The sequence below is a fragment of the Brassica napus genome, chromosome C1 (assembly GCF_020379485.1).
Source record: "Brassica napus cultivar Da-Ae chromosome C1, Da-Ae, whole genome shotgun sequence".
NCBI lineage: Eukaryota > Viridiplantae > Streptophyta > Magnoliopsida > Brassicales > Brassicaceae > Brassica > Brassica napus.
Genome location: NC_063444.1, coordinates 43,710,690 through 43,732,547, shown reverse-complemented (window position 1 = coordinate 43,732,547; position 21,858 = coordinate 43,710,690). Strand labels below are relative to the sequence as shown.

Here is a 21,858-nt window from a genome sequence, read left to right as displayed (position 1 = left end):
TGATACATATATCTGCTGATTCATTCATCAGCATTAAAAGCCATACCTTTGATGAATATACAAACTAAAGAACTAGAGACAACAAACTCACAAAAAGCTGAACGGGTCAGTATCCATACAAAAGTCTTTCAGCTCTAACTCTTCACTCCAGTAGCTTCCATAACTCTTTCAAGCATCACCTATTTAGCTTTTAACTATCTGAGCTTTGGAAGCATTGAAATCAATCAACGTCTTGACTTAATACAAAAGACATCCATGTTCTCATAAGGATCTCCTCTAGTAAAGGTGAAATAAAAAGAGCCTTGAAGCATGGCGATTTCATCAGTCTCAGTGAACAATCTCTGAAACATTTTCTCCAAAGATCTTCTTAACCTCTTCATCAGTTGTTGTTGTTGTTGCTGTTGTCGGCTTCTTCTTCTTCACGTGCTCAGTCGAAAACAATGATTGCATCAATTCTTTCTCCGTTCAGCTTGTATCATGAAGGATCTTCACATGTCTTATTCAGAATATTGATGGCGAAACTCTGCAGTTCAGGGTGCTGGCTTACAATTGGCTCAGCAAGAGAGAAACGTGTTGCTATAACAAGTACAAAATTATAGGAAAAACAAACATCACTTTTGTCAGACCCAGTGATTGCATCCAAGTCTTCTAATATGCATAGACGTACAAGTTTAACTTCATATGCTCAAGTTCAATATATATAATTTTTATGCCGTATGTTTTCTTATAAAATTATAATCTGGGCTTCTCGTTTAGTTGTTTTAGTAGGATTTGATAGATAACCACGTATATGTGATCAATATCACCTAAACAACTCTAAAATTTATGGAGAATATCTACCAAATCACATATAGATTTCTATTTTTTTAATTTTTAAGATTTCATTAAAACCATTCATTAACTTTGAAATCACCTTAAAACTCACTAAAATTAAAACACTTTAAAATCTTCTAAACCTCTTAATTGAATACACCTCCCTAAATGTTAATTTTTATATATTATTATTTATTTGTGCTCATTTATGTATCATGTATATAATCAAATTAGATTAAGCACATAAATTAAAACAATACCTCTCGTTTATTTACGATATTGTTTTGGTAAATAAATCAAAACAATCATTTTATTTATTTTATATGGTTTATAACTAAATTTCAATGACATGGACAGAGATATATAGTATATTTTAATATAAAATATTTATTATTGAGAATTTGTACTATATGATAAACACAAAATTTCAAATGTGCGATTTTTTCAATACAAATTTCAAAATTAAAATATTAAGGTTTCAATATTTTTTCAATAAAAAATTAGAAATTAACATATTTATGTATTTTTATATGTTATATAGTTTAATTTTAAACTATATTAATATATAATATGCATGTCTATTAAATGAAACTTCATATTCATACGATTTTATGATCATTTGTATCTTGTTATTACAAAAAAAAACAATTAAACCATTGCTTACAAAATTTAGTGTGAGACATTTAACATTTATAGTAATTTATAAGAGTTTTAAAAATTCAAAATATAACATATAAGAAAAAATCTTATTTTTTTATTATATGGTTAATTTGATTGTTTAATATCTTTTAATAATATAAACTTAAAATAAAAGAGGTAAGATACAAAAATTGTTATCAAATATTTATTATTTATAATCATTAATTGTCGTATAAACGTTAATCATATTAGGTAATTCCGTAGTTTTTATTTAAGAAAAGTGCGAGAATATTCTTTTGTACACTATTTATCAATTTGATAGTTAGTTTAATAAAAGTATAATATATTAGGCCTGAGACTTTTATCCGAGATCCGGATTCGATCCGAGATTCGATCCAGATCCGATCCGAAAATCCGGATATCCGGAGGGGCCGAATCCGGATCCGGATAGTAAAATGTTGGATCCGTCAAAGTCGGATCCGGATATCCTAATTCTTTAGTCCGGATATCCGGATCCGTAAGTTTTATTAATAAATATTTAAAAAATAGTAATACTTATATATAAAAATTAATTTTATTTAATATATTTTCATTTTTATAATAGTATATATATATTTTATGTAAATTTTGTAATATTATACATAGAAATAATTAAAAACATTATATATATTTTTATTTTTAAATTATTGTTAATATTTTATATATATTAATATTATTTTTTATTTATATTAAGGATCAAAATCCGGATCCGGATATCCGCCGGATATTACAATTTTTACAAGGATATCCGACACCCGGATATCCGAGAACCCCGGATCCGGATAAAGATAGTAAAATTATGGATCCGCCGGATAAGGATCCGGATCCGGATACCTTAAAATTGCCCGGATATCCGATCCGTCCCAGGCCTATAATATATGTTAAGATGGATCGATATATTTTTTAAGAATTTTGAATTTCACTCTCATTATGACACGTGGCTGCAAAAAAAAATGTAATGTTTCTCTATTGATATATAAGGATGGAATTGTGAATGAAGTGGAATAAAAAGTGACATTATTAATGAAATAATGAATTCTGTGGTTTCACTAAGGTTTCAAAACTCCTGAACAAAAGAATATGTTTTACAAATGATTTATTTTTTGTTTCATTCATTCCGAAGTATAATATCTAACAAATTACTATCTTTTTTTTATCAAAACAAACAAATTCTTATCTTCTTTTTTTTTTTAACTCCTCTATTACCTTTTTATTTACTATCTATGCCACTGAGTTTTCAAAGATATAGACTCCTTCGTTAAGGCTTTTTTTTGAAACATTGACTCCTTCGTTAAAGTTATTTCCGTAAATTACTAAACAGCCGATTTATCCCTGATTGCCGCAGCTTTTTTTTTTTTTGGCAACATTGCCGCAGCTCTTGATTAAATTTTTCTCGGTTAGCAGTTGATGTTTTCAGAAAGTGGTGGGACCGACGTTCTCTCTCCTATATACACCAGCGAAAGATATATGTGTGAATAATTTAAAAAAAAATTATTTCTTTTCTGGGCAATGCGTAAATAGTTTTATTCATTTTTTGACAAAAATTAATTTATTTTGGTTGTTACCAAATACTTTTTATACGTATGGATGTAAAGGTTAAGGTAAGTAACCATATTTTAGAGCTTATCTATACTATTATTTGTGAAGTAAATTTTAACAACGGAGCTCTCACGTTAAAAGTTAGAGCGGTTAATATCTATACTACCCTTAATGAATTTTATATATAATTTATTATATAATCAAAAACGAATTTTTATTAATAATATTTTTTTAAAGATAATTCCTATGTATTTTGTTGTTATCTTAAAACATATTTTCAATTATAAAATTTAAAAGTAAGATATAAAACAATTTAAAATAAATTAAGTGGTTAAAGTCAATGTTGCCCTTAATGAATTTTATATATAATTAATTACATAATTAAAAACAAAATTTTATTTATAATATTAAAAAAAAAAAATAATTCTTATAAATTGTGTTGTTATCTTAATTTTTTTTCAATTATAAAGTTAGGAAAATAACATATAAACAATTCAAAATTAAATATTAATCAACTAAATTTGTATAAAGATTTTTTTTTAATATTTACTTCGCAAATAATAGTATAGATTAAATTTTTCATCATATATATATATATATAATTTTATGTTTGATTTATTTTTTTGAAAACATAAATAATAAGTTATCATGCTGATTTTTGAATTAATAAAAAATAAATTAATAAATATTTTTAAAATGATTAAGCCTGCATGTGCGGACAAAACACCTAGTATTTAATATTTGGTGCAAAATATAATCGACATCTAGTTTCCTATCATTAATTTAATATTTGCAGGTATTTTGGCGGGATTTTATCGGCTAACCAGTGCAAGGTAACAGATTTATGGCGGAGTTTTGCGGGTTTTACTGTATTTTTAGTTATTATTTTATGAAATTCATACCAAATTATATACAGTTCACGAGTTTACTGATTCGCCCGCAAATCCGACTAGAGTATTTTGACAATGAATTGATAATTAAAAAATAATTAAAAATATAACTACACTTAACGTTAATTAAAAGATGAGATGAGATTAAAAAATAAGAACAAATAATCAACACAATTATAAATTAGAAAAATATAACATATAAAGTGTGTATTGAAAAAATACAAATTGTGCATTTTGATAGATGAAAATATATAAAATAATTATAATTTTGATGTGTATCTATTCCAAAAATAATTTTGCCCTTTAAAATGCGGATATCCACTTGGATACGGATTGGTTTTTCGGATATTATTTTTGGGTTTTGAAAAAAATATCACTCGGATATTAAACATATATATATATTAATAAAAAACATTAAGTATATAATATTTTGCACAAATATAATACTTTTTGTAACATTTAAATGTACATACGTACACAATAAAAATACAAGTTAAATCAAATAAATTAGGTTTATCTATGAAAATAAATATGCGTTTTGGAAGCGCGGATCAAAATCTAATTATTGATTATTAGATAATTGATGAATTTTTAATATTAAATAGGTTTGTTGTAATTTTTTAATAATATGAAAGAATCACAGAACACAATTTGAATTTTCTTAGAAATCGTCTATGTTGATTTAGAAAAGGCCATACTTATTTCTGTTGACAGATGGCTTGAAATATTAACAATACTCAACCTAGAGTATTTGACATAACTTTACTGTATGTGGTCTCCATCGGTTCTATTTTGCTTGTTAATTATAAATTCAAAAATTAAATTAAATACATCAAATTGGTATACGACTGAGTCTGATATAAATTTGGTTCTGAATGATAATATTAATTTTGACATAAGTTAGGAAACATATTTGATCTTGCTGACAGAATAAGTAATGTATAATGTAGAAGAAGTGTTATATGAGGCATACGACAATGTCCAATAGAATAATGGTTTTGGTGTTGATATTAGCAAGTGATTCATGAAAGAATAACGACATGGTATATAATTAATTAGATTGATAATGATATTAGTCGGTTGGTTTTACAGAGAATAGATACTATATGATTTCAGGAATAAATAAAGGTTAAGAATTTATTGTTAGGATAACAAAAATATACATTGAATAAATTTGCTAAGAGATGGTCCAAATTAAAAATCACACATTAAAAAAAAAAATTATGACTTGTATTTTTATAGTATAGATTTTTATTAGTAGTAGAAAAATACTGATATGAATCCATTTGAATTTTGATGTTAATTTTTTATCCGTTACTGGTAAGGTTCATATACACAGAAATCAATACAATACTAAAAGAAGTATATCCTCATCAGTGAGGCCCTCCACGTCACCCTGAAAAATCATCCAATCAAGTTTTAACATTTTACCACATAATTAAGTGATTTCAGATGTGCTTAAATTTCTTTACGAGCCCCACATGTTAATTTAAATGGCCCAGAAAACTCATTTCATTGAAAGCATCGTGACCTTTTGCTCTTCCTCTTCTTCGTTTCCGTTTCACTATACTCTGCAATTTCTTTACCCTGATCGAAATATCTAATCCACAATTACAACACACTCTCTCTCTCTCTCACAGAGCTTTATCCCCTTTCCCATGGCGTCTTCCGTCACTTCTCGCTCCTTATCTCTTTTCCTATTCACTTCAAAACCTTCTTCGTCTCCCTCCGCCGCCGCCGCCACCACGCATCTTCTCTTCCCTTCACTCAGAACCAACGCCTGTTTCGCGCCACTAACATTAAACCCCCGCCGCCGAGGGCGTTCAATCATCGTCAGAGTAGACGACGCCGACGACTGAGGTGGACAGGACGAGTACGACATGGTAAACGAGGAAGTGGAGGAAGTGGATAACAAAAAGGACTACGACGTCGAGTACGACCGCAGCGATGGCGGCTTCGAGCGGCGGCGGCGATGGGGACATCGCGTTCGTGCAGATCAAGAGCTTCACATCGACGCAGGGGTGGAACTCGGAGATGGTGGTTGATTATTGGATAAACGAAGACGGGTTCCATAAGATTAGTTTTTAGGACTGTGATTTTGTTTATCAGGAAGCCGCCTGATCCTGATAACGATGTTTAAGACTTCAGAGAGGTATGTGAAAAGTTCTTCTCCGCTTTTAACTTTGAATTCAAGCTGTTTTTACGTTTTCGATTATGCGGCGGCGTTTCTGATGTGGTGGTTGTATGTGACTCCTCCGGATATGGATATTTACTCAGATTCCAAGAGTTCTTGCTCCAATGCCTCAAAAGGTTTAGCCTTTTAATTTATCCTTACTGGTTTTTGTTTCTGCACGTGTTTTACAACATTTAAAGTCTGGTTGTGACCCCAATGGTGAGATTAATCTTATAACAACCTCTTCCTTCACAGCTTGAATGTAAACTTCTCTCCTTGTGGTCAATCTTTCTGCTTCAATGATGTTTACTTTCTCTTGAAGCTCTTTGATGTAAGAAATCCCATCTTCGGTCGATATAATCAGGTATTGATTATATTTTTCTCAACCTCTTTATTATTACCGGAAAATGTCCAAATATTATGCGAGAAGTATTGATTATATTCACTTACAAGTATATTCTAAGTTCTAGCACATTAAATTTGCAGGATTTTGTATTCAAATCCTTGGTCAGTACTTGCTTTCCTGGATGTGATATACCTGCTTGGTTCAACCACCAAGCCTATGGATCAGTATTAAACGTGGAGTTTCCATGATATTGGAATGAAGGCCAATTGAATGGTGTAGTATCATTTAAGGATTATAAAGACCAAAACAACGGTCTCCAAGTGATATGCACATGTGAGTTCACTAACGTATCCTTGAGCCGGGAAAGCTTTATTATCGGTGGTTGGTCCACACCAGGGGATGAGCCACATACGATTGAGTCGGACCATGTCTTTATTGGCTACACTCTCCACTTATTTCTCCTTTTAATCTCTAGGCATTGTCGGTTCATGTATTTACATATACCTCTCCCTCTCTCTCGATAATTTTCTTCCAGATTGAGTTTTGTGTAACTTTTATTTTATTTTGTGTGTATGTAGGATCCAGTTTCCTGAGACTATATAACTGAGACGATGTTGATTTGTTGGGCACAGATGATGACGCGGCCAAATGAGGTGAGATTCATAATTCTATGTGAATAAATCTAAACCTTATTTGGATTCCAAAACCAAGAAAATTGTGTGTTCAGATCAAAAAAAAAGTTGTGTGATTGTTGCAGGAGTTGAACGTTGGCTTATATATGATGTGGTCAATATCTTGGAGAGCATCGGGGATACACCCACTTTCTTCTGAAAAAAGTTAGCTCATTTCAGTCGCTCTGAGCTGATTCTATGTCTCACTTAGGTTGTGTCTAGAAAAGAGAAGAATCTTTATTCTTAAAAATGTATTTTTCAGATTCTTCGCTTTATATATCAACTCAAGGTACACGTTAAATAGCTCTCAATGTTTTTTTGTCTCAGTCTCTGGTTTTGGAGAGAATGTTTTTTGATCTTTACTTTTGTTTGCAGGAAGAAGGTTTGAGAGAGGGTTTTGGCATCTTGAGTATGTGATGCAGTTCACACGGGGTATATAAAATATCATATTTCCCAGATTCTGTAATGCTGATTTTGGTTTTCAGTTGATCCTGGAAGTGATTATGTGAGGCACTAACAAGAGTCTTATGGGAAATGTATATCAGGTACAATATGCCCTTCACACAATTATGTATTCTCATGAAAATGCTCCGGACAGCGGTCAGATGTATGAGCTTTGCATTGACCGTAGTATTCACCTCCGTGTCAATTAGATAGGGTTAGTTCTTCGTTTTCTTTTGTGCGTATTCACTTCATGATACTGAATCTTGATTTAAAATTCACAGATCAGATTTTCAGTTATATGTTTTCGCTTTGAAAGTACTTTCTGAGAGCTTTCCATATTTTGTAAATATTTTGTTTCTATTTATGCAAGTGGATTTAAAGCTTCCAGATGCAATACTTTTGTGTCCTCGGTGTATAAGTATATATATTCCTATTGCTCAAATATGCTAATGGTGTTGACTACCTGTTTTTGTTGAGTAGAAGATTTACTTATACAATTGTAATATGATTTCTGATCTAACGTGATGCTTTTTCTGTAACAAGTTGGCCTGTATAAAGTTTTAATATAAAGGACCATAGCTGAAATCGGGTGATGATTATTAAAAAAATTCCAACAATCAAATATGTGCCAACACAAATGCAGGTGACCAGAAATCACCACAAAAGCCAAACTATGAATATGCATTATAAGATTACTTCTCTTCACTACTATAAGATTACGAAATCTGTTGTTGTTTGTTATATGATTTGGAACATCTGTCAATGTCAGAACAAATTTTGTAACAAATAAAAGCTCATATGTTTCAGAAAAAAGACTATGCTTTTCCTAAACAAAAACAAAATAATAATACAATGCTACCACTGTGTCAGTGCAAACGATTCATCTCAAAAACAAACAAAATATATACAACCAACTTATATATATAGATATAATAAAATGAAATATAGAATAAAACAAAACAAAAACAAACAAAATAATAATACAATTCTATGCAAACGATTCATATCAGTCTAAAAGACTTTAAAATATCCAATAAATAAAATAACCCATATTAAAATTTCTGTTTCAGTGCATATATGAAAGACAGTTCATTAATATGTATATGATCAGACTTGAGTACAAATTTATGTGAAAACTACATTTTTTCCAATGGTATACACAAAATGTACATCACATTTTTGCATATTAGATCATCTCTTTCAAGAGGATTCTCGGCATGTCAAGCCCTGATAAGATCGGTTCCGCCCAAAATGGGAATGGACTAAGGTTATGAACTATCATGTTTTGTAAAAACTAAGTTTTCCAAGTTAGAAAAGCAAAATATGTTTTATATTTTTTTATCGATGCTAATAAACTTAGAAAATAAACTTTTATCGAAGACACAAAGATATATGTCTTCGATAAAAGTTTATTTTCTAAGATACCATGAACTTTTTTAAAAAAATTGTAAAGCAACATAAAAACTCCGTGTTAACAACAAAACCATATATTTAGATTATATATCAAAATAACTAAATAATATTAGAAAACCGGCGCGTAGCGGCGGCAAGCCCCTAGTGTACTTAAGAATAGGTGGAGCCTTTTCCTCACGTGTCCATAATAATAATATAACGTGTGTAACAACTTCGTTTAGTGTAACCACTTTTTTTTTTTTTGCAGCAAAGCATTATTTACAATTCTATTAAGTCCATATCTCGAAACGGAAAGATTCTATTGCCTGGAATATTTTTAAAGTTAGAGCATGATTAACGGGAAGTTATTAGGGTGAGATTTTTATCAAAATATAAGAATCCGTCTCTTAACTTTTGACAAAAAAACTAAGAACCGGTTCTTAAATATATTTAAGAACCGGTTCTTATCTTTTTTTAGTCAAAAGTTAAAACACGGATTTTTATATTAGGTCTTATATTCCGCTAAGAACTACATTCTAAAAACTTCCCATTAATCATGATATTATAACACTTACTAACTATGGAGATATAGCATGCATAAATGTAAACCACAGTAGAAAAATCACCGTAAAAAAATAAAATCAATATTGGGTTTGGTTTGGTCAGTACCAAAGTGTGTCAATATATATCTATAATAATGCTATGCATATCCCAGCCCACAGTCATTCATCACTCTCTTATACTTGAATCAGAACTAAGGAATCCTAAGGTTAACAAATATCATTCCGCTTGGATTAGTTTCATTTTATATTTATGATAGGGTTCAGGCTAGATGCGAATACGTCTTTTTAAAGGATATAAGATTTTAGTTTTAATAGATTATAATCATTATTTCCCAACTCTCAGATCTTGGTTATAATGAAAACGTACGGTTTTGATTGTTTCCAGGAAAGAAATGGCACAGAAAGTGGGACCTTTTGGTGGTAACAAAGGAGATGCATTCGATGATGGTGTTCTTGGTTACACCGGTGTGAAGAAAGTGACTGTTGCTGAAAACGGGAACGGTGTTGATTGTATCAAGATAGAATACGAGAAAGATGGAACGTTCGAGACACATGCATGGAAGCGTTACCGGAATACTCAAAGAGGTATATATGACATTGCATCTCACTAACAATATTTGATTATTTACTCTCTATTTTAATTTAAATGTTCTTTTTTTTTGTTCCAGTTTGAGCTTAACTATCCAGACGAATACATCACATCAATTCAAGGAACCTACAGCAATGTTGCGAGATACAACACAACGATCGTGAAGACACTGACCTTCAAGACATCACACGGCAGAACATCTCCCATGTTTGGTAACACGGCTATTTTCTCGACAGACTTTGTGGTGGAAGGTAAAGCTGGAGCAAAGCTTATAGGGTTCCATGGAAGGTCTGGCTCTGCTCTCGATGCCATAGGAGCTCACTTTTTCGCGTCGGCTTCTCCTCTAAAGCATATAGAACCTCGTGGTGGATTCGGAGGAAACGCTTGGGATGATGGAGTTTATGATGGTGTAAGAAAAATCTCGGTGGGACTAAACTGTGGCAACGTTAGCTATGTTAGGTTCAAGTATGTTAAAGGAAGCACGTCGGTGAAGCATTCTCATGGCAAGATGAGCGAAGAACCTAAAGAGGTAAGCTATATTTAGAAACTAGCCCTAATCTTCCCTTTTTTTTTTGATAAGTGCTAGCCCTAATCTATTATCTATAGCTTTTACGATTTGAGTTTGCTTATGAGTTTGTTTTGCAGTTTAAGGTGGATTATCCAAACGAGTACGTTACATCAGTGGAAGGGACTTATAACTTTTGTGGTGATGTGACCTCGCTAACTTTCAAAACATCAAAAGAGAGAGTTTCTACTGGGTTTGGAAGATCATCATCAGGTTCGAAATTTGTACTTGCGGTGAAAGATCACATGCTTGTCGGGTTCTGTGGCAGGAACTATTGTCACAAAGCTTTAAGAATGAAATCACAAGAACTCTCACTTTATTGCTTCAGAAAACTAGCTCAAAAACTTAAGCTTCTCACAATCAAAAATCTCTCTCAAATCTCAATCACAAGAACTCTCACTTTATTGCTTCAGAAAACTAGCTCAAAAACTTAAGCTTCTCACAATCAAAAATCTCTCTCAAATCTCATCTTTCTCTCGACATCTTTATATATAGATGTTTACAATCATAATCCTATAATTATTCTCATAAGTGAATATATCTTAAACTCATCATTTTCTCTTCACTTCATCATTATCTCTTTAGGATCAGCATTGCTTCTCTCTCAAGCTTCTTTCAAGTTTATCCCAACAGTCTCCCCTCTAAACTTGAAAGCTTATTTCTTCACTTCATGAACTCCAATGAGTTCCCTCATCTCTTTGTATTTGATCCTTGCAAGATCCTTTGTCAGGATGTCCGCCTTTTGCTCACTGCCAGGAAAATGCTCAACCTGGATCAAACCTTTCTCAACACACTCTCTGATGAAATGATATCGTGTGTGTATATGCTTGCTTCGACCATGAAACACCGGGTTTCTTGTGAGTGCTATGGCTGATTGGTTATCAATGCGTATCACCACTCTTTCACCTGCAACGCCCATGATCTCTGCCAGCAAGTCCTGAAGCCAAATCGCCTGTCTCGCTGCTTCAGCCCCTGCCATGAACTCAGCTTCACACAAAGAAAGAGCCACCATCTCTTGTTTCTAAGAACACCAAGTGATGGGGCTGTTCCCGAGATAGAATATGTGCCCTGTCGTACTCCTACCGTCGTCAAGGTCCACGTTGTAGCTACTGTCGCTATAGCCTATGAGTTTGCTTGCGTGAGAGACCGAACGTTCGAACGTCAAGCCGTAGGACATTCTTCCACGCAAGTATCTGAGACACTGCTTCAACACCACTCCATAGAGACTCTCTAGGAATTTGCATGTACCTGCTTAAAACACCAACGCAATATGCCAAATCAGGTCTCGTGTGAAGCAAGTATCGGAAGCATCCAACTGTCTTTGTGTAACTTGTTGCTTCGATCACTTTCTCCTTCTCTGACTTCTCTAACTTAAGACCAGCGTCCATAGGAATCTGCACCGGATTACTGTCTTTCATACCAGTTTCATCTAGGATCTTCAAAGCGTATCGGTTTTGACTTAATGTTATCCCCTTGTCATGTTGACACACTTCAATTCCCAAGTAATAAGACAGTTTTCCCAAATCACTCATCTCAAACGTGTTTGCCATCTCCTTCTTGAAGTCAATAATAGCTCCCATGTTTGTCCCTGTAACAAACAAATCATCTACGTATACCGCAACGACAAGAAGATCTTCTTTCACCGTTTTGTGATAGACAGAAGATTCCTTCAAGCATCGTATGAACTTCAACTCAAGCAATATCTTGTTCAGCTTATCATTCCACGCTCTCAGTGCCTGTTTTAAACCATACAGTGCCTTGTTCAATTTGTATACCTTGCCTTCACATCCTTCTATCTCAAAGCCCTCAGGTTGTGTAACATACACGATCTCCTTCAAGTCACCATGTAAAAATGCAGTTTTAACATCCAGATGATGTATTTCCCAACCATGTGAAACAGCAAGACTGATCAGCAAGCGTATTGTCTCTATTCTCGCAACCGGAGCGAAGACCTCATCGTAATCAACCCCATATTGTTGAACGTAACCCTTGGCGACGAGACAAGCCTTGTACTTATTGATGCTTCCATCGGAGTTCCTTTTCAGTTTGAAAACCCACTTCAGCCCTATGGGTTTCACACCTTGTGGAAGATCAACAAGGGTCCAACACTCGAGTCTGGTGATAGACCTTATCTCATCTTCGCATGCTCGTATCCATTCTTTGCTTCCTTTTGCTTCTTCAAAGTTGTATGGCTCATTGTTTATGCTCATCAACAATAGTTCTCCTGCTTCTTCTGCGAATAAAACGTAATCATCAAGGTATCATGGTTTTGATGTTTGTCGTTGTGATCTTCTTAGTTGCATCTGCTCTTCTTGATCCTCTGTTTCATCATCCTCACTCTCAGCTTCTTGCTCATCTATCACAACAGTTTCACTATCAGTAGCAGTGTTGATGTTATCTCCTTCTTTGATTCTTTGCTCAGCCTCACGAATCCCATGATTACCAAAAGCTCCAACTGTGATCTCAAACTCTCCAACTCTGTTTTTCTCTGCTTCATCAAGTCTCCAATTCCATCCCTTTGTCTCATCAAAAACCACATCACAGCTCACCACTATCTTCTTAGTTCCAGGATCAAGTAAGCGATATGCTTTAGATCCTGGTTCTGTGCCAAGGTGGACCAACATGCGCGACCTATCGTCCAGCTTCTTGAGATGTTTTGAGTCGACCTTTGCGTACCCAATACAGCCAAAGACTCTGAGGTGGCTGATATTAGGCTTCCTCCCTCGATAGAGTTCATATGGTATCCGGTCATTAAGTGTCCTTGTAGCTATCCTGTTGAGTAGATAGGTGCAATGTCTGATCGCTTCTCCCCACAGGTAGTTTGGAACATACATGTGCTTTAGAATACTTCTGGCCATCTCCATCAGTGTGCGATTACGTCTCTCCACCACTCCGTTTTGCTGAGGAGTATACGGAGCAGTGAGATGACGCTTGATTCCTGACTCATTACAGAACGTATTGAACTCGTTTGAAACGAATTCACCTCCCCTGTCTGTCCTGAACGTTTGAATATGCTCCTTTGTCCCCTGCTCCACTACACTTTTGAAGTGCTTGAACTTAGTAAACGCATCTCCTTTTTCTTTTAACAGCAACATCCACATGTATCTCGAATAGCCGTCTATAAGTACAAACACATATCGATTTCCTGCACTTGTACCCGGATTGATCGGACCACATAAGTCACCGTGAATTAATTCCAGTCTCTGAGTAGCTCTGTATGCAGTAGCCTTAGGAAACACGTGACGAGCTTGCTTCCCCAGTAGACATGAGCCACACACCTTCTTCTCAACTTCAATCTTTGGCATCCCTATGACCAGGTCACGTTGAATCATTGCTTTCATTGTTTCCAGGTTCACATGACCCAACCTAGCATGCCACTTAGTAGACTCAGTCGTTGTTGTGGACAGAAGTGACACATCTTCTTTGATTCTCATACGGACTTTATAAAGTCTGTTTTTCGATCTTACTGCCTTGGCAATTAGCTTTCCGTCTTTATCATGCATTATGAGCTGCTCACCTTTCATCATTACATCACATCCAGCTTCAGTTGCTTGTCCAAGGCTGATTATGTTGCTTTTAAGATCAAGAATGAAGTAAATGTCACTCAACTTTCTGTCTTCAAACTCTATTGATCCTTTTCCTTTGATGTCAATTCTCGAATCATCACCGAATCTGACTTTCCCAGCAACAGAATCATCAATACTAGAGAAGTATCTTCGATCTCCACTCATATGGTTGCTCGCCCCATTGTCGAGGTACCAAATATCATCGCCACCTTCCCTTGCTTCGTAGTTACTAGGAACAATCTTCTCTTCATTTAAGTACACTATCTCGTGTATCATCAATTCATCTGCCTCCTGAGTTGAAGCATTATCAGTTTCTTGTACCGTCTCTTGCAGCTTAAGTAAGCGGTCAGGACAATCGTATGCAACATGTCCTGTTTTGTCACAATGAAAACATGTGAGCCTTGATGCGTCTCTTTGTCCACTGAATCGACCACGACCTCGTCCTCTGTTATAGAAACGTCCTCCACGTCCTCTGCCTCTATAATTGTTGTTGAAGTCGCGTGTCTGTTGCTGTCCTTCTGAGTTCGCGTACATTAGTTTACTTTGATCCTCTTGATTCTGTTCTTCTTCTTCATGCACACGTCCCTCGTAAGCTTTTAGACGTCCTATGATGTCCTCAAAGCTTGTGGTTTTGAGGTCCAGAACCTGTTCTAGGGAAGCCACAATGTGTATATACTTCTTGCGAGGTAGGCACTTGAGAAACTTCTTGACAAGTTTCGTTTCATCAATTTTCTGTCCTAGTGCCAATGACTTTGATGATATCTCGGATAGCTTCCCAACAAAATCATCGATCGTCTCAGTATCCTTCATCTTCAAACGATCGAAGTCTGCCATTAAGGTTTGTAGACGCGCTTCCTTAACTCGTTCAGCTCCCACATGTCTAGTCCGAATTGCGTCCCAGACCTTCTTGGCAGTTGACAACTCCCCAACTTGTAATATCAGAGCCTCAGGTATAGATTGAAATATAAGGGCCATAGCCATATTACTCTTCTCATCGTCTGCTACTTCGGTCTCGATAACCTCCCAAACTTTATGTACCTTAAGTAGAAGTTTCATTTTCATGGCCCACACGGTGTAGTTGGTTGTCGTAAGAACATGACACTTAATCGAGGATGATCCTCCTTCTTTCGGCTTCGCGACCACGAGATCTCCCATCGCTCTGATACCAAATATTGTCACAAAGCTTTAAGAATGAAATCACAAGAACTCTCACTTTATTGCTTAAGAAAACTAGCTCAAAAACTTAAGCTTCTCACAATCACAAATCTCTCTCAAATCTCATCTTTCTCTCGACATCTTTATATATTGATGTTTACAATCCTAATCCTATAATTATTCTCATAAGTGAATATATCTTAAACTCATCATTATCTCTTCACTTCATCATCAGGATCAGGATTGCTTCTCTCTCAAGCTTCTTTGAAGTTTATCCCAACAGGAACGGTCTCATTCTCAATTGCCTCTCAGCACTCGGTGCACATTTTGCGCCACCAGATTCGGCAACAGTTGCGCCTGTTCCAACACCAGTTCCAACGCCAGTTGCACCGGTTCCTGCGCCAGTTCCTGCAAAGAAACTAGAAGCAAAAGGTGGAGATCATGGTGCTGCTTGGGATGATGGTTTCTATGAAGATGTGAGGAAGATTTATGTAGGACAAGGTGACTCTGGTGTTTCCTTTATCAAATTTGTGTACGACGGTGGCAAGAAGCTTGTAGCTGGAGATGGACATGGGAAGATGTCACTTGTTGGAACATAGGAGGTTTAGTGCTCTATTCTCAATACCCTATATAATTAACGTTTTCTTGAGACCCAAGTTTCACAAATCTTTTTTTATTTGTTGCAGTTTGAGCTTGATTTTCCAAATGAATACATCGTATTGGTGGAGGGGTGTTACGATAAGGTCTTTGGAATCGAAGCTGAAGTTGTGACGATGGTTAAGTTCAAAACAAACAAACGTACATCTCCACCGTTTGGGATGGATGGAGGCACAACGTTTGTGTTTGAGATGAAGGATCATAAAATTGTTGGGTTCCATGGAAAAGCTGGAGATTATGTTCATCAAGTTGGTGTCCATGTCTCGCCAGTCTCCAAGTCATAAAGAGTTCTCTCTCGTCTTCGTGAAATAAGAAAGCTCTACAAGCTTGTTGCTCCTCCGCTTCTACTATTTTTAGTTTAGATTATGTGTTCTTAGGTCGTGGGTTTGTTCGAGTCCTTTGTGATATGAAGTTGTCCGTCGTCTCTTTGAATAAGGTATCGTTATTGTTTGGACTAGCCAGGATCTGCATCCAGTGACTTGTTCAATGTTAAAATATAATATTATTCTCTTAAAATCTATCTAATACATACTTCAGAAGTCTCTATATACAACATAGTTCAGCCGCTTAAGAAAAAGAGCAAAACGTACACACTAAAAACAAGACAATTTTTTTGTAATTTTCTTAAAAGTGAACATCGGTGGCTTGATAAGTGTGGAATGCGCTAAGTTTTCTAAGAAAAGTACATTAGAAAACTATCATATTATAAAGTTTCTTGGAAGGTTATTTTCTAAACTCTGTTCAATGATCGAAGGGTATTATAGTCTTAATAGATGAACCGTAGTATGGTATCCGTTGGGAAGGAGGGACTGCTATTTCCATTTGTTGCTTACAGAGACGTGTTCCTGAATTTTAGGATCTTGAGTTGAAACTTTTTCTACTTTACTACGTTATGAGTATGGTTGAGTCGAAATTTCGAAGTCTGATATTGCCATTTTGAAAGATGTTCATATCTCAACGTATGATGATAAGATAATCACAACGTTTAGTTTTTAATATATTTTTGTACAATAATTATAAATTTGTACCTCTTAAATTATCTAATGTCAATGAATTGGTATCATTGATTAATATACTAAAGGTAATTTCTCACGAGCTTCATATCCTAATGTGCAATGAATAGGTATCCGGATCATATGGATCTTGCCATCTCTTATGAATTATGATCCATTCATTTCAATACAAATATCGTTTTGAAATCACGTAATATTTTATTAATTTTGACTAGTGAAATATATGTATTGTTATGGAAATGGTAGTATACTTGTATTGAAAATCTAAAACATCAGTTTAAAAAGAAAAAAATATTTCTTAAAGATACTTATATTGAAACGGAAGAAATATTAAGCTTCTCCTTTTCTTTTTCTTTTTCTTTTTCTTTTGGAGAAACAACTTATCTTCAAGTAGATATTAAGAGATACTACATTTTTAAACAATATTATTTTAGCAAATGCAAGAATCTTTCTCAAACCAGTTGTAAAAATACTTTGAGTAATTTTAAGAGGGCTTCGTGAATTTTCTAAGTGTTTTCTTTAGAAAAGATGTTGCTTAAACATGAAAAATGGGTATGAAGTATTCCTCTAGATTTTACTGTAATTGGAATTCAAAAATTGATTACAGTAGTCACTAGAGATGTCAAGATCCATATGAACCGGTTCCTGTTTCTGGAATACAAGTTTCAAAAATGTATTATATCTAAAGTCTACTGTTTGGTCCTATCCAGTGATTTAAATAATATTTTACCGTTTTAAACTATGTTTTGGGCTTACAAACATGTGCACTATCATACATATTACAATTATCATCAAGCTGTCAAATGTCAACCATGTAGACTTCTAATTATCAAAAGGTAGCAAGTCACGTAATTGTATATTGCAATTGGAAATTCATTACTAGTGTGGAAGTTTTCTTAATCTAATGGTTAATCAAAAAGTTAAGGTCTCTACTATAAGGTTTGAAGTTTGATTTTCAAAAATATAATTTTTACAAATTCATGAAAATACGCTTTATAACTTTTTTAACCTGGTACAAATACTTCGTGGAAGAATTATAGCTGATTTCATAATTTGTGTATATAACCTTTTTGACTAAAAACTTAATACGCTGAACTGGTTTTCCATAAAAAACTGAACCATCCTGCCAATATTAGAAAAACCTTATTAGCCCCACTGCCATCGTTTCTCAGTCATGGCGTCGGCCAACAAAAACATAAAGACAATTAGTTGAGAAGTTATATAAGTATATGAATATTTTAACCAGCGTTTTTCTTGGGCAAAATATTATAAAAATGCCTCGTGGATCACGAAATTATAGATTATTATTTCTTCGTTTATTAATTGATTGATTGCCTATATGCGGATATGTTTAATATGTACCATATGGTGTCAATATATATAAATACACGTAGAGTTCAATTCAACTAATCATAGCACCGATCAAAGTATACTCTCCCTTCAAAGTTCATCTCTCTTTCCTCTTTATTTGTAGAAGTTCATTGATAGTTCTAATAACAATTTGTATTTGTGATATAGGTAATTGTCAGATTGCTCTAAAAGCAAACAAAGATGGCTCAAAAGGTGGAAGCACAAGGAGGGAAAGGAGGCAATCAATGGGATGATGGATCCGAACACGATGCAGTGACCAAGATTCAGGTCGGAGCAGGTGGAATAGGCATTCAATACGTTAAGTTCGATTATGTCAAGAACGGACAAACCGAAGAGGCCCCTCTTCGCGGTATCAAAGGCCGTAGTATCCCAGCTGATCCAGTAATTTCCTTGCTTATGTTGCTTAAATTTTCTAATAGTTAATTACGAAATTGACTTGAATTAAAGCAAATATCAAAATTTTATATTTTCGATGTTAGTAGATCGACGTAATTTAGCATAAGATATCAGGAGTAGATATTATCTAACATAGTTTAAGGGCATGCTTATATCATATTTTTCTTTTATTTTAATTTCGTTCTTTTTTTTCTTTTTTTCTTTTTTTTTGTCATCTCGTTCTATATTTTTCTTTTTGAACTTTTTGACTTTTTGATCTCGATTTATGCAGTTTGTGATTAACCATCCTGAGGAGCATCTAGTTTCTGTAGAAGGTTGGTATAGCCCTGAAGGTCTCATTCAAGGGCTTAAGTTCAACTCCAACAAGAAGTCTTCTGACGTCATTGGATACAATGATGGTACATCATTCACTCTTCAAGTTCAAGACAAGAAGATCGTTGGCTTTCATGGGTTTGCCGGAGACTATGTCCATTCTCTTGGAGCTTACTTTGCTCCATTGACTAGTTCCACCTCGTTAACCCCTGCCAAAAAGTTACCGGCACTTGGTAGTGATGAAGGAACTGCATGGGACGATGGTGCTCACCATGGTGTTAAAAAGGTGTATGTAGGTCAAGGCCATGATGGTGTATCAGCGGTTAAGTTTGAGTACGTCAATGGTTCTGAAGTGGTTGTTGGAGATGAACGTGGAAAGCCTACTCTACTCGGGTTCGAAGAGGTATCTTAAATAAATATATATATATATATATATATATTTATTTATTTATTTATTTTTATTTTTGGAAAAAAGGCTTTCAAGGTATTTTAAATATTGCTTGTTTCTTAATCAAAATTCTTGACTTTCCTCCATCTTAGAACCAGTTAGCCGTGAGTTATGTTGTTTGTATGCCTATTGATTTTGTATGTGGATTCTATTGCAGTTCGAGCTTGACTATCCAAGTGAATACATCACGGTTGTTCATGGCACAGTTGACAAAATCTTTGGGAGTGACTCTGCCATCATCACCATGCTTAAGTTCGAGACTAATAAGCGAACATCTAATCCCTTTGGGCTTGAAGCTGGCGCAAGTTTCAAAGTCAAAGAGGAAGGCCACAAGATTGTTGGGTTTCATGGAAAAGCCAATGAGCTGCTTCATCAAATTGGAGTCCATGTCCTCCCAATCACCAACTGATAATATGACATCTTTCTCTTTGATTTCATCTTAATAAGTTATCGTGCCTGTCTTTTTATGTCTTCTAAGTTTGTTATCGACAGTCTCTCTACGTTTATGTCTCTGGTGACCTTTGAATAAGTTATTTTACTTTGTATGTTTCTGTTTAAAGGTGCTAAAGTGTTATATAAGTAATGTATCTTTGTGAATGTGATTTCTTTCGTCTTTCTAGAGTTGTTATTTGGATTATGGGAGATAAACACACTGTTAGGAAATACGCTGTCAAAATTAGCGGTAAACCAGAATTTATGGGAGCGGGAAAAGAGCACACACACAAAATTGTTAACGGAGTTCGGCTAATGTTGCCCACGTCTTCGGACCTGTTACAAATCTTTTATTATCAACCCGGGAAATTTTACAAGCCCTCAACTCACACCCGATCCCAAATACACTCAAGAAATTACTCGTAATTTCTTAAAGACTTAAAGAAGCTTTTTTGTGAGAAAAAAAAAAAATTTCTCCCTCTCTTCTTCTCTTTCCTTGTTCTCTCTGTGTTTTCTTGTTTTGGGATGATTTTTCTCTTCATCTTTCGTTGAGTATTTATAGAAGAAGCTTGGGGAGTAGGTGGACAATACAAGAAAACACCGGTATTCCGACGACAAATATCGTCGGTACGTCCTCGGAATAACGGTATTCCGAGGACATACCGACGAAAATGGTCGTCGGAAATTTCTCGTCAGAAAGTAAAATTTCGTCGGAATTTCCTCGGAAAATTCCGAGGGAATGCCGAGAATGAAAGATTCCGAGGACATTCCGAAGAAATATTTCCTAGGACTGTTCGTCGGTATCTCCTCTGATATTTCCGATGGAACGATCCTCAGAAACATTCCGAGAGAAAAGAGGTATCGGAATATTCCGACGAACTTTGGCCGTCGGAATATTCCGACGAACATTTGCCGTAGGAATATTCCGAGGAAGTGTATCCGTCGGGATATTCCGAGGAGATATGCCTTCGGAATATTCCGAGGAACTTCGGCCGTTGGAATATTCCGAGAAACCTTTGCCGTCGGAATATTCCGAGGAATTTGTCGTCGGAATATCCCGAGGGATACACTTCCTCGGAATATTCCCAAAAATAATTTTTTCTTAAAAATTTAAAATTTATTTTTTTAATTGAAATTCGAAAATATAAAATTAAAATTGAAATAGAAAACATATTAGATAATATTCAAAGTTATACATACCAAAATAAAACATTCAGAGTTTTTTTTTTTTAAAAAGAAAGAAACTACGGGAACTGCTCGTTCGGGTACATCCTCCTCATCATCTCCATCATTTGCTCGTTCTGCTTCCTCGTTGCCTCCCATCCCGCCTCTTGATCCACTATCTTTTGCTCCAACGCAGCTATGCGGTCATCTTTGTCCTTCAACTGGTCCATAAGCACTTCTGGATCAACATAGGGCTGTGGTGCAGAAGGAGGAACCGACCGGGCTCGACGACCCAAACCGACCAAACGTCCCTTCTTCTTTGGAACCGGCTGAAATAGAAAATAAACAAATTTAAATAATAGAAAAGATGGTAAAATGAAAATAAAGAAATAAATGAATTGAACTTTTTTATAAAGAACATACCGATTCAACGATTTCGTTGATTCGAATCCAGGACAAGTTGGTCGAAGCCGTCGAAGTGGCGTCCAGGTCGGTTTGAAGCTGAGATAGACGGGTCTCTTTGTCTTCCTTCTGAGTTTCGATCAGGCTGAGCACATCCCTCACAACACCATCATCAATCTCCCCGGTGTGCTTGTTGGTATGCGCCTTCTTCATTAGGACGAAATCATCGACCGGCTCGCCATCATTTTCATCAACCGGCTCGCCATCATTTTCATCCAC

The 21,858-nt window shown here is 35.0% G+C and overlaps 3 protein-coding genes and 1 pseudogene across 4 annotated transcripts; all 4 read left to right on the top strand.

The window, feature by feature from the left end:
- Positions 1 to 5,499: 5,499 nt before the first annotated feature.
- On the top strand, positions 5,500 to 7,948 carry LOC106398537 (annotated as a pseudogene).
- A 1,717-nt stretch (positions 7,949 to 9,665) lies between these two features.
- On the top strand, positions 9,666 to 11,219 carry LOC106428912 (myrosinase-binding protein 2-like). The gene is made up of 3 exons (XM_048746203.1): positions 9,666 to 9,715; positions 9,895 to 10,627; positions 10,744 to 11,219. The coding sequence occupies exons 2-3, from the start codon at positions 10,304 to 10,306 to the stop codon at positions 11,095 to 11,097; spliced, it is 678 nt and encodes a 225-aa protein (XP_048602160.1). The 5' UTR covers positions 9,666 to 9,715; positions 9,895 to 10,303; the 3' UTR covers positions 11,098 to 11,219.
- Positions 11,220 to 15,420: 4,201 nt separating this feature from the next.
- LOC106428910 (jacalin-related lectin 36-like) lies at positions 15,421 to 16,325 on the top strand. Its single transcript, XM_013869660.2, has 3 exons — positions 15,421 to 15,539; positions 15,620 to 15,971; positions 16,071 to 16,325. The coding sequence occupies exons 1-3, from the start codon at positions 15,421 to 15,423 to the stop codon at positions 16,323 to 16,325; spliced, it is 726 nt and encodes a 241-aa protein (XP_013725114.2).
- A 1,975-nt stretch (positions 16,326 to 18,300) lies between these two features.
- LOC106428948 (PYK10-binding protein 1-like) lies at positions 18,301 to 20,196 on the top strand. Of its 2 annotated transcripts, none has more exons than XM_048746202.1 (4): positions 18,301 to 18,481; positions 18,573 to 18,806; positions 19,093 to 19,536; positions 19,739 to 20,196. In XM_048746202.1, exons 2-4 carry the CDS (start codon positions 18,606 to 18,608, stop codon positions 19,988 to 19,990), a joined length of 897 nt encoding a protein of 298 aa, XP_048602159.1. In that variant the 5' UTR covers positions 18,301 to 18,481; positions 18,573 to 18,605; the 3' UTR covers positions 19,991 to 20,196. The 2 variants fall into 2 exon arrangements, with proteins under 2 accessions (XP_048602159.1, XP_048602158.1); XM_048746201.1 differs by having other exon boundaries at positions 18,320 to 18,499.
- The last annotated feature ends 1,662 nt before the right edge of the window (positions 20,197 to 21,858 follow it).